The sequence below is a fragment of the Habropoda laboriosa genome, unplaced genomic scaffold (assembly GCF_001263275.1).
Source record: "Habropoda laboriosa isolate 0110345459 unplaced genomic scaffold, ASM126327v1 scaffold1524, whole genome shotgun sequence".
Lineage (NCBI taxonomy): Eukaryota > Metazoa > Arthropoda > Insecta > Hymenoptera > Apidae > Habropoda > Habropoda laboriosa.
In genome coordinates, this window is record NW_017101579.1 from 7,557 (window position 1) to 20,208 (window position 12,652).

The 12,652-nt window shown below is 35.4% G+C and overlaps 1 protein-coding gene across 1 annotated transcript; it reads right to left on the reverse strand.

The window, feature by feature from the left end:
• Nucleotides 1-5,812: 5,812 nt before the first annotated feature.
• On the reverse strand, nt 5,813-6,317 carry LOC108578194. Its single transcript, XM_017941476.1, has 2 exons — nt 6,057-6,317; nt 5,813-5,935 (listed from the first exon to the last, which is right to left on the reverse strand). The coding sequence occupies exons 1-2, from the start codon at nt 6,315-6,317 to the stop codon at nt 5,813-5,815; spliced, it is 384 nt and encodes a 127-aa protein (XP_017796965.1).
• Nucleotides 6,318-12,652: the final 6,335 nt, after the last annotated feature.

Sequence of the window (12,652 nt, forward strand, 5' to 3'; positions counted from 1 at the left end):
GTACTGAAATAATAAGTTTTATTTTGAGAAGAAAGCATATTAAATAGCAAATTACATAAGACGAAAGAACTCAATTAATTCAGTCATTTGTTACGCACTCTTATAAAAACGACCATTTGTAACTTGCACTACTGATTTTGTTTCATTATTTTTTCAATTGCACATTTTTCTATTTCATGATCCCTTTTAAAATTAATTTTTCTCGGTGCTTCCATACTATATTTCAATGTTGTAGTATCTTTATAAAATAAATTATCGGTGTGAAGCTATTAGGGTGCTTGGAAAGTTCGTCTGAATTTAAATAACCATAACTACGCCGAAAGTTAGCATATTTATTCAAATTAAAAACCACGACAATATATACACCTTTGCCACTGTTCCATTAATTTACTTATCCCATCTACAAGAAAACTGTGAGGTCTGGAATTAACAAAGCCACGGAGGCATGGTCCACATTGCGCATTATGCAAAAGAATCGGATCCTTTCTGTTGATTAGTGCTGGACGGATAACTGACAGCTTTCGATGCATTTCGCTATATTCATTGCAGTACTTACACTTGCCGACAAAAGTTAAGGGGGTATTCTAGTCTAGAGTGTCATTTTTTAGTCCTTCTTAGGGATTTTTTTGTAAGGAAAGTATAAGTTTTTCAGTATCGGCATTTTGCATACATATTTATTCATGTTTTAAGAAAGTTCACAATTTTTTTCAAGTAAAAATAATCAAAACTGTCTGAATTATATATCATTCAGTACGGTCCTTTTAAAAAAAAGTGTCCTACTGGCTGACACGATTCCGCCCATTCTGTTTATCGGAAATGAAAAAACCGAAAGGATTCTTGATTAGTACGGCTGTGACTATGGTGTGAACCAGAATGAAAAAAAATAGTGAAAATTTACAAAATGGCGGCACTTTGAAGTTTGACTATCATATCTTCGACCTTTTTTCGTCTTTCAGAGTTTCTAAAAATCAGAAAAGAATATATTTTGGCATAATTCTGGTGCAGACGGGAACGGCACATCCTCTGAAATTTTTTTGCCGGTAGTGTACGTAGATATATTTTTAACAATGAAATTACAGAAATTCGAAGATCGTAAATGCATATGTGAATCTGCATGCACAAGGACAAGTCTACTTAAGGGTGAATGATACGTTGAAAGTGAGAGTCCAAAGGTAAAATTTGGAGCCAATCGGACAACTAGAACTTGAAATATTATGTCAGCCATTTGCTTCGAGTTGCTGGTAATATGAATGAAAAAAAAACTTCGAGTGCAAAGGGTTAACAGTATTACTTCGTTGAAATCGTTGTACAATTTTTGTTACTACACAACGGTTCACATTAAATGTTTTAGCAATGTCTATTTTTTTTTGTCCTTCATTGAACATTTTAATTATAACTTGTTTCTCCGCTTCTGTTGAATAATGCCTACTTGCCATTTTTATAACAATTAAATCGTTGTGTCATGTTTAATGTTATACATGTAACTGACTAAGCGTCAATATGAAACAAAAAAAAATGGAAAACAGTCACCTATCGAGAGAAGCAACATTGTCGATTATGGTTTCTTAACTTTTGTCCGCACGAAAATAGCCCGTTTCTGTTATTAAATACAGAATATTACCACTATATAATATATCAGAAATAATTTTTATCAATTTCTAATCTACGAAGTCGCAGCTTTCTCATGGTATAAGTAATATTAATTTATTCCCGTTGTATAATGATAAATATTGACTAAATTATGTGAAATTGATTTGTTTCTTAACTTTTGTCGGCAAGTGTATTTGTCCTAATCGCTTCTCCCTTTCTCAAAAGATGATCTTTTTAGGATGTGCTTAAGGTTTTCGAAAGTGTCTTCTTTCCGATTATTATAAAGTACCCAGTTTTCGTGACAGGCAACAATTCTGTCAAGAAAAAGGTACTCAATGTTTCGTAGGATATTGGAAAAGCAAATGGAGCCACGAGGTATTCGCTGATTATAGGACAACTCGTGCGGAACATACTTATCCATTTTCTTTGTCTTACCTGTTTCGTAGGTGGTATAAATAAATTAGTGAAATGTTGGCGAAGGTGTATTCATTGTAATGGTTTTTAATTTAAATAAACATGTTAACTTTTGAAAGTTAACGAAATCCGGCATCTCTTGTAATGATACTGATACCGATTACGATGCAACGATCGTAATTATTGCAATTACGATGCATTAAGCTACGTTACAATGCAACTGATCGCGATGCAATCGATCGCACAAGCATTCTCACTGAGAATGTTTTCTTGCGTCGAGGTCCCTGAATGGGCAGGGGACCAGGCCCCTTTATTGGATTTAGTCCCCTAATGATTTTGTCAAGCCGAGATGAAAAGAACCTGCCAACATTCCACCGTGACTGGTTCTGCATTCGAATTTGGCGCTGTAACCACGCTTGGTTAACCGACGGTGATCCCCTTGTAAATTACACTTCACGGATCGTAACCCATCACTTAACACAATTATCCGCGAGAAATCGCTAACAGGATAATTCTTTCAACGTAATTCAATTTCATGTCGTGCGTCAAAATTATTTACCAGCCGTTACATTTTTATTAATTAAAATTAAGGATACGAAACAATATACAGAGAGTCCGCTGAATCGTAGTACAACTGGTAAACAGGTGATTCCTTATAAAAAACTTAATAGAACATGTAGAATAAAGTTGGTTACATGCTTGCGTATTTTCCGCGAATAATTACTTATAAAATATGAATTTAAAGTGCTACAGGTTTCAGTTAAACGAGTTCAACGTTTAACTTGTAATCTTGATCATTTATTTTACAGAATAATATGAAGCAATTACATTCCAGTAGTAAACAACACAAAATTTGTAAAAATTATCACAGTTTACTTGTAACCCAACATCTAAACCTAAATATCGACTAGATCCTTCCATTTCGAGCACTTTTCATTTGCACCTATCGCTGTATTAACCTCATTCGCTAGTCTCATCCACGAAGTTTACTTATCTCCGTACTACAATATCAGTATTAAATAATGTTATGTAACATAATTTAAACTGACACTTTGACCACACGCAGGATGTGTCTTATATATTGTAATTAATCTGTGGTACGTTTATATTCGAAATCATTTTTATCGGAAACTAGGCAAACAATCAAAAGACTTCATTGTACATTTTTTGTTTATTTTTTTTTATAAGGAATCACTTCCTTGTCGGTTTTATTGCGAGTTACCCTGTATATAGGGAGTCTCACCAACTCTGGCCAGTTTAAATATCTCCATTATTTCAAGCAATAAGCGAAAACATTACTTACAATAGTTATATGGTTGCAAGAAAGATATAACATGATGATAATAGTTTCTTTACAGGTGGAGACGTAGAGATTAGATGTAGGCGTAGATTAGACGTAGAGATTGTTTTTTCAATGGAATGTCCAATTTTTTTATAGTCAAATTAAGTACAATAGCAAATTTTGAGTATAAAAGTACCAAGGGTACATTTATCCCCAATCTCACTGTTTCTGAGATATTCGACTTTGCTCATTCCTATTACTTCATTATGAAGCATGATGTGCATCGATACAATGTTGTAATATGTGAACCGTTGAATCTCCTTTGCATGCTTATCGTCTCGGGATTTACTCCAACACACACTGGAGTAATCCGTTGCATTATATTTTGCGGTGTAATTGGCGTTTCTCGGTACACAATATTTTTCATAGAAAAACATGTTTCATAATGAAGTAGTGGTGGATAAAGTCGGATATTGTAAGAATGATTAATTGTAGGATAAATATACCTTAGTATTTTTATACTCAGAATTCGCTATTCTGTATAATTAGACAATAAAAAATTGGACAAACCATTTAAAAAAATTAAATTGACTTCTAGATCTCCTTTACGCCTGCGCCTGTAAAAAATGCCACCATGTTATGTCTTTCTTGCAATCATACAACATTTGCAAGTATTGTTTTCGCTTATTACTTGAAGGTGGACAGAGTTGATGGAGCACTTTGTATGGATAGGTATGTGTTTATCGAACTAACACTATACATATTTCAAGGTATACGTTTACGAAAACGACAGCTCGTAGGAGCAGCAATTTTAGATGAAGGTTGAAAACAAGTAAGGCGAAGGTAGATCATAATCAAATCTGTCTGGCGGGAGCGTTTGAAAAATTTGCAGGAAATGACACTCTTTAACGAATCATACGTGAATCGGACTAGAAACAGGAATCACATGAGCATCGATGGGATGATCGGAATTGGCCTGGAGGCTCTGCTTGATGTATGATCGGTGTAGAAATGGCTGTCGTCACGAGGCCGCGTCCCGATAAATCTCTTGACTTTTTCTCTGCGGACTGACTTGTCGTTCGCGTATAAATGTATCGTTTTCATCAATATTTATGTTGGGAAGGGAGGGCAGACCAATTGAACCGAAGTTCTGTTGGCTTGCCATAGCGGAACGTCGTCGTTTGGACGATATTGCGGCCACTTCGGTCTGGACTTCCATCGGCTTTACCTCTTCCTTTGATAATAAAGATATCCATTATACTCGCCGGGTTCTTCTTCCACGACCGAACATTTCGTTTTGTCGTCCTCGATGCGTTCTCTTGTCTTCCGTTCTCCTTGCGGGTTCTACCACCCTTTCAGCGTATTTCGTTTGCTATACTATGAATATATGCATCGTACGCTACCCATGCGAACCTACCTGTGCAATTGTTAATTGCACGATTCTAGCTGCTCTTTTCTTTTCTTTTCTTTATTTAAGGCTGCATGCACCTCTCAGGGTTATAAGCGACTACGATAGTATACAGTGGCATTACATAAGCTTACACAATACTAGATTAGATTAGTCTACTATTGAGTAATCATTATAATGTACAGTCTGTTCCACAAAAGCGTGGACGCGATATTTTTGAAACTTGAGGTCAAATGAGGGAGAGATTGTGTTAGCATAAAAATATGAAGTTCCCTCTAATACGCATTAGCTTTAAATCTCTTAGTATCGTTTTTGTTACTGAGAAATACGGACCTTTTCGAGATGAGTACCGTGTACGCTAAACGTTTCGGGGCAGTCTTCTTGTGTTATCACTCGAAAGAACCAAAAATGTGCGTTAAAAATGCAGCAAAATATATGCATTAATCTCGTGAATTCGTTAATAAGTAGATACAACGATATAAAGAAACTGAATGTGTCGATGACCTCCCTGATCGAGATTCAAAGCGCGGTACCACGAAAAGGGAAGATAAAGTGATCTTCCGGCTATTTTCAAGGAATCCAACATTTTGCTTGCGTAAAGGGCAAGCTTTTTTGGTAAAAAGGGCATAAATATAGGGATTTTGACATTAAAACGTCGCTTGACAGAAAATAATGTTTGATGGAGCAGTACATTATCGAAACCGTTGCTTTCAAGGAAGCACGACGAAAGTCGGCTGGCGTGAGCACACGAAAAAGTTGATCGCGATTGGAGTGGTGTATTCAGCGATGAAGCATCTTTTTCGGCTTGAAGTATCAGATGTGCCTGGTCTGTTTATGAAAATCCAATTGTCCAAAGACGTGTTAAACATCCATTCGAGAAACATGGAGGTCTCTATCACTCTCATGTACCAAGAAATTGGTCGAAAGTACACCTAGACGTTGTCAGGCAATAATCGCTAATGGTGGAGATTGGACACGCTGTTAATTGAACGCGTATTAGTTTATTAGACGTAGTTTCGATGTATATAAAAGTTTTTACAGAAAGAATTAATTTTCACAGAGATATCGCGTCCACGCTCTTGTGGAACAGACTGTATACATTATGTACAACAGATGTCTTAGTGTGCATGCCGTTGCTTCACTACAGTTACATTAGTTGGAAAAGGTTTACCTATGTCTTTTACGAACTGTAATTGATTTAAATTGTTCATTCTTCTTCCGCCACACCATTCTTCGTCCATCTGAACCAAAAATATTGAATTTACTCTCGTCACTAAAGATAACGTCATTCCACCATGTATCTTCTTTTAAAATAAATTCTCTTGCAAAATTCAATCTTTTCTTTCTATTCGCTGCGTTTACAAATGGTTTTTTCTGAGCAACTCTTCCACTGTAACCACTTTCTTTCAGTATTCTACGTATCGTTTTGGGGTGCACGTTCTTCGCAGTCTCTGTGAGGAGTTCGTCAGCTAGTTTTGGTGCACTTAATGTAGGATCTTTCTTTATATTTCTTATAATTTCCAACTTCTTTGGTTGACCTCTTTGTAATATCGACTCTATACGATCCTCGTGTTTAAATCTTCTAATGATATCTCCCACTGTGCTCTTACTTATATTGAGCATGACAGCAATTTACCTATACGATTTTCCTTGGGTATTATGAAGAAGCACAAGTTGGCGTATAGTAAAAGAGGTATTACTTTCACGTGCCATTATGACAAGTGGTTTTCACGAATATCGAAACACAACTGATGTTACAGGGCTTAATATTGTACGTACAGACTACTCTGTTTATAAACAAACATTACCTTCAAATTCCGAAGCATAAAAACTCACGAAAATTGCCACATTTCTAAGTGTCGAAACGTATTATTTAACAAATATTGTAAATTATGTAAATAAAATTTATAATATTGTTAACTAGACACAGTACCTTAATATTATACCTGACCATGTATGGTTTTCTTTCCTTATGAACATAATTATAATGCTGCGAAGTAAAAATTTTGTGGTGTCCGAATATTAAAGTTACTCACTGTATGTTCAATACGTGTTTAGTACTTCTAAATTGCAGCTTCGCATTCTTCATTCCACCATGATACATTTTTCTTTGCTATCAATCCTCTTGTTTTAAGAACAGCTGTATTTGCTGTTATTATAATTGCTTCCTCAAAGTTACTTAGGATTACGCTTATTTGCACTGCGTTATCGTTGGTAGGAGTGACTATTTGATTTATTTTTACCTCTATTATTTCTTGATATTTACTCCAGTTTGCTTTTTTGAATTTGCATCTCAGGGTGAATATTGGAAGATTGTAGTGTGATTTTTGGATATTTAGCAGATTCGGGAAATGGTCATTGTCGTACAATTCAGGGTGTACAGACCACTCAACTAGATTTGCGACGTTTGCACTACGTAGTGATAAATCTATAGAGCTAAATCGACCGTCTGTTGTATTAAAATGTGTAGGCTCCGATGTGTTAAGTAGGATTATTTCAGTTTGGTCGACGTTCTGTTCAATTTTCTTGCTCCGTGCATCGGTTTTATTAGATCTCCAGGGGGAATTATGTCTGTTGCAATCTCCTACAATTATAAAGAGTTTGGGTAACTGAGATATTACACCGTCTATATCTTAGATGTTGAAGTCATATTGGTTTGAAATATACAGGGTGAGTCTCGTAATATGACGACTTCAAATAACTCGTAAATTATTTACTGTACGAAAAAATGTTACAAACAAAAATTGCACGGTGTCAGGGGGAACATATAAGGTAATTGTCGTGTACTCGTGTCGGTTTGAGTTATGTTTCAAACTTGGATCACGAGAGAAAAATCGGACTGTTTTCTAACGAGGAGAACATATAAGGTAATTGTCGTGTACTCGCGTCGGTTTGAGTTATGTTTCAAACTTGGATCACGAGAGAAAAATCGGACTGTTTTCTAACGAGGTCTGAAGCGTTCCCGGAATACCTTTTCTCCAACGTTATAATATAAACGACTTGATTATGCGTTCAGCGCTCGGACTGACTCAATACTTGGTTGTTTAACGTTCAGAATGATACTGATTCGAAATTCAGAGGAAGTCACGCATCTCAGCTACTGAGGGCGGAGTTTAATTTTGGAAGTGAAAAATGGGAGAAATAAGAACATTAAGTATTGGTCGTAGGGTGTGGTGGTGGGAAGTGGTGGTAGAAGGTGGTGGTAGAAGGATGAGGTGTCGGGGTTTTGGGGAATTCCGAAAAAAAGGAGATAGGACATGAGAGAAGGAAGACACTAGTTCAGTAATTGGAAAATCGGGACAATGGTTAATAAACTGAGTTCTGGTGGTGAAATTACCGAGGGTACGCGCTTAATAACGGCCCCGGCTAATCCTATGGGTCGCGGATTCTTCAGGCCCGTCTTACAATTTCCTTAAGCTATAAAAATAAAAGGAGAAAGGCTCGATGCGAAAATAAACAAAAAAAATGTTCGGTACGGAACAGATGGGAAATGTGTTTCTTTGAACGTGTGTGTGCGCGCGGGGATCTATTGAAAATGTAATAGTCGTCTGTTACTATCATACATTTTTATTGAAATATGAAGGTCACCTTCAGTTTTTTAAGTGGGATGATCAATAATTTTCCTAGTTTCTATAAAGTATCAAGTAAAAAAGTATTATACCAAATGTGGTTTAAAGTTGACAATTACTGTGATATTATAAGTAAAATAAGTTTTATTTCAAGCGGTGTTTGAACTGTGAACTGTTGCAGGCAATGTAATTACATAATCGGATAATGAGGGAATGCAGTAAAGATACGTTTTCACATATCTTCGACGGTCGTTGCTTGCACGCGATAAACTTCATTTTTCGGTGCCCCCAAAAAGAGTATACCCATCCCTCCATTTACGCTGTACTTTTTTACACGGCCAGATAGGTTCAGTTTTCTATAAACATTCATTGAATTTATTACATATCAGAGAGACTGAAATTCTTACTTGAACGTACTAAATAGATACACTACCGGCCAAAAGTTTGGAATCACTGTGCATTGCAATTTGCACAAAAATTTCCAGAAAAAATTCAGCAGCTTTTGGAATTTTTTATCACTCAAATCAATCGATATGAGATAAATTAATAAATGTAGAGTTGAGATAACCTTCAAGTCTATAAAAAATTAGTAGCAGATTCAGTATTGATGAAAACTGGGAAATGATTCCAAACTTTTGGCCGGTAGTGTAACTCTGATCATTTTTGTTTTTTTTTTTTTAACCTCTTGCCCTACGATTTACGTTTTACAGTACAGATTCTGACACCGAATAAAACTTATTTTAATTTTCTGAAATATCATTATTTTTTTGATTAACCTGTGCGATTTAAATGTTTTTATAACTTATATCTGTTTTTCTTACCATGTTTTTTTTTTCATACAAGCAGGACTCTATTTACGCGATTTTCATCTGCGTAAAAAAAATCAACGCGGAACGGTCAATCCGCGTAAACGGAGGGATGGGTGTAATTAAGCGGCGTTAGATCTAGCGAGTGACCTGAAATGAAATGTTACTGCTTCCCGCAAATCCAATGATTATGAAACAGTTTTTCTAACATTTCAAAACGCTTGAAAAAATTTCTCGTTCGCTCATTATTCGATTATGCAATTGCATTAACTGCAACGACAGTTCAAACACCGCTTGAAATAAAACTTATTTTACTAATATCACAGTAATTGTTAACTTTATATCATATTTGGTATAATACCTTCTTTTTTTTTTCACAGCGTTTAATATTTTATTGAAACTTGGGAAAAAATATTCGGCATCCCATTTAAAAAACTAAAGATAACCTTCATATCTCGATAAAAGTGTAAGATAGTAACAAACAATCTATTACCTCTTGATACCGTGCAACTTTTGTTTGAAACATTTTTGCATACAGCAAGTAATTTACGAGGAATGTGAAGTCCTCATGTTAGGTGCCGCACTATATCTTTTTTGGAATGTATTTGAGCTAGTCGCTTATTTGTATGTTTTGTCAAAATCGGAACCGAAAAATCTGTTAGCTTCTTTTTCGTTTGAATATGTGTATAATATTGGTGCATAACAAACATGAGTATGTAGGTACTTAAATTGATCTTTTAGTATTAATTATAATTCCTTCTGTTAAGCACTCGGGTATTGATTTCCGCGTACTTCGAATATTGCACTTGGTGCCGTCTGAAGGTTGAATGTATTGAGTTGAGAGTCTGAGTGAATCTAACTGCTGGTCTGTGTACTAACACTCTCTCGTTTTAAGCTAAGTCGGCCTTCTTATAGAGTCGTCCCTTCTCCAAATCTTCTAAAATTTGAAGAAGGGACGCGAAGGGAGGTTCTTAAAATTACTAAGTGACCAACCCCGTATCACCGCCTTCCATTGCGCCCGGAGCGCGTCACGTCCTTGGAGCGAGGGGTGACGAAGCTGGTCCTTGCTGGACGGAAATTTGACAACAAGAGGGAAAAACCAGGCCAGGTAAACTCTGACTCTCCGACTCGTTCGGAAGGTCAGGTACCGAGAGACCTCGGTAATTGCATCGGTTTCGAAGACCCTTTGGGGGTGACTTTATGATACCTTGCCTTACTGACTGAACAATAGCCTATTCTTTAATATTTGAGAAATTCTAGGTGTCGCATGTTGTCTGCAGACCGGGCTGCTAAATTAAAAATAACGGTTTGCTGAACTAGAAATCACGTATCGTAAAATCGTCCCCTTGCTGCCCTAACACCTTCAATATATTTAATTCTTGAAAAAAAAAAACCGATTATTTTTATGCAACCAGATCTTTGTATATCTTGAACGTTTATTTTTACCATAATCTTCCTTCTATAATAACGATATAGATATTAATTAAACGTTTCATTGTATAAAATAAATTAACATTTCATAGTACACAGTATCAGGGCCACACTAAATATATTTGTGTGAAATGTATAATCACTCTTGGAAATGAACAGAATTCATTAGACTTCCCCGTCGTGAAAATTCAACGGACAAAGGTGGCAGTGTGAGACCACCTTTAGAAAGTGAATAAAAGTATTGAAATTCGTTCGTCGGATAAGTCTGCAAAAAAGAGTGATAGTGTATCTGGTTTAATATAGGTTTACTTGTATATGTTGCGTAAATAACGACGGCATTAATAGAAATGGCAATGCTGATTACCGATTTCATTCTATGAGGGTATATCTTTGTTGCGTGTAATTCTACGACGATATTAATAATATTCCACGTAGATACAGAATAATTTTCCGTAAGTGTAGCGGGTATTGTTGTGCTGATTTGTATACGGGTACGAGTGATCAAGGTGAAATGGAAGTGCTGGCCGTACCTTTCTTCACACTGCCTTTTGGATTGAGATTGATGTTTCGTTATTTATCATTTCGAGGTGGTTAAATCTAATCACAATTGAATTACACGAGGCGAGGAAGTCTTATTCCCAGAGTCGATTTTGCAGTTGAGTTTTTTTTTTGTAAATTCTCATTTCGCTTGGTTGTTAAAAAATTTGTAATTCCAGTCATTTAACGTGAAACATTTAGGCATAAAGATTTGTATGTTGCGTTTAACGTTAAATTAGTAGGTAGGAAACATGTCGTTCATCATCGTAGATCATCATATCATCACTGTAGATAGTAAAACTGATTTTTCAGGATTACGAAATGTGTATATGTATTATCTATTATCTATGATCTAGATAATAATATCTTGCATATTAAATCAATCAACTTTAATTGCAAGTCAGTAGGAGCACGATCAATATCTATGGAGAAAGGCTTTGTAATCACATTGAAATCAGCGTTAAGTTTAACCAGATCTAGAAAACGCGGTAAAAATTCAACACGTAGGATGTGCAGTAGAGTTCATCCAGATTTTTAAAACACGTTAAACATCAATATGGAGAATTTGCAATATATTTTTATTGTTATCGGAACTGTTATGATTAATTTATGAGTAATTTTGGAAAATGATAGGTATTTCCGGACTTTAGCTGCCTCGTTCATAATTCTATTTTCATCTTAGATGCCCATAGCCCATTACACAAATCTACAACAATTTTGCCTTTCTCTTACCAAGTTCTACGAACCACTATTCAAAGAATTTACTACACCTTATATATTTTGCAGAGGATGTATTGCAAAAGGAGGACCAATTTTTATTCTTATGGTTAATTGTTGGAAGTATCACCGAAAAAGAGGACAAAGTTAAGATACCAATTTTATTTTGTCACATTCATATATTTACAGTTTCCTTAAAATATGTAAATATTGACGTTTTTTGATTCTCTAATTCCGTTTATGTATTTGTATTATATTACGAATACAGATCATGAAAAGACCGAATTAGGGACACACGAAATGATGATCAAATAACTAGAAAATAAATGTAGCAACAAGACTTAATAGAATTACATGTATACATATATAAAGGGTGTTCACGCTATTACTAGCCAGCGTTTTCCTCGTAAATGGTAAATAATAAAAAAAAAAATGAAAAAGAAAAAAGTTTTGCAGTTTTTTATAAGGAACATAATAGCGTATACTAATTTTTTATATTGGCCATATTTTTCAAAAAGCGAAGGTGACCTTTAATTTTTTAAATGGAATGCTGCATATTTGTTTGTTATATGAATGCGTGTATCGAGATATATTCACCCATGCGTTATACAACAAGCGTCAGGGTCATACAAGGTCAGAAATGAAAGAAATATTTCGAATATTACTCAGGACTGAGGAAGAAGCAAAACAGGCAATAAGAAAAGAAATAACGAAAAAATGGCAAGAATCTTGCCATCCTACTTCAATATGAGCGGTGCACCAGATTCGGTTATATTCAATCGGCTGTCTCAGAGCATCAGAAGACAACAAGTCACAAAATACTCTTCGACAAAACCAGAATATTAGCCAAACCCAAAGGATATTTTCCCAGGAAATATCGGGAAACTTTGGAAATCTT

Bases quoted from the DNA above. Each gene is read 5' to 3' on its own strand.
- LOC108578194 (XM_017941476.1), bottom strand. From the start codon at position 6,317: ATGCTCAATATAAGTAAGAGCACAGTGGGAGATATCATTAGAAGATTT. The intron at 5,936-6,056 runs GTAAACGCAGCG...TTTTTGGTTCAG, and splicing joins TTGCTCAGAAAAAACCATTT to ATGGACGAAGAATGGTGTGG.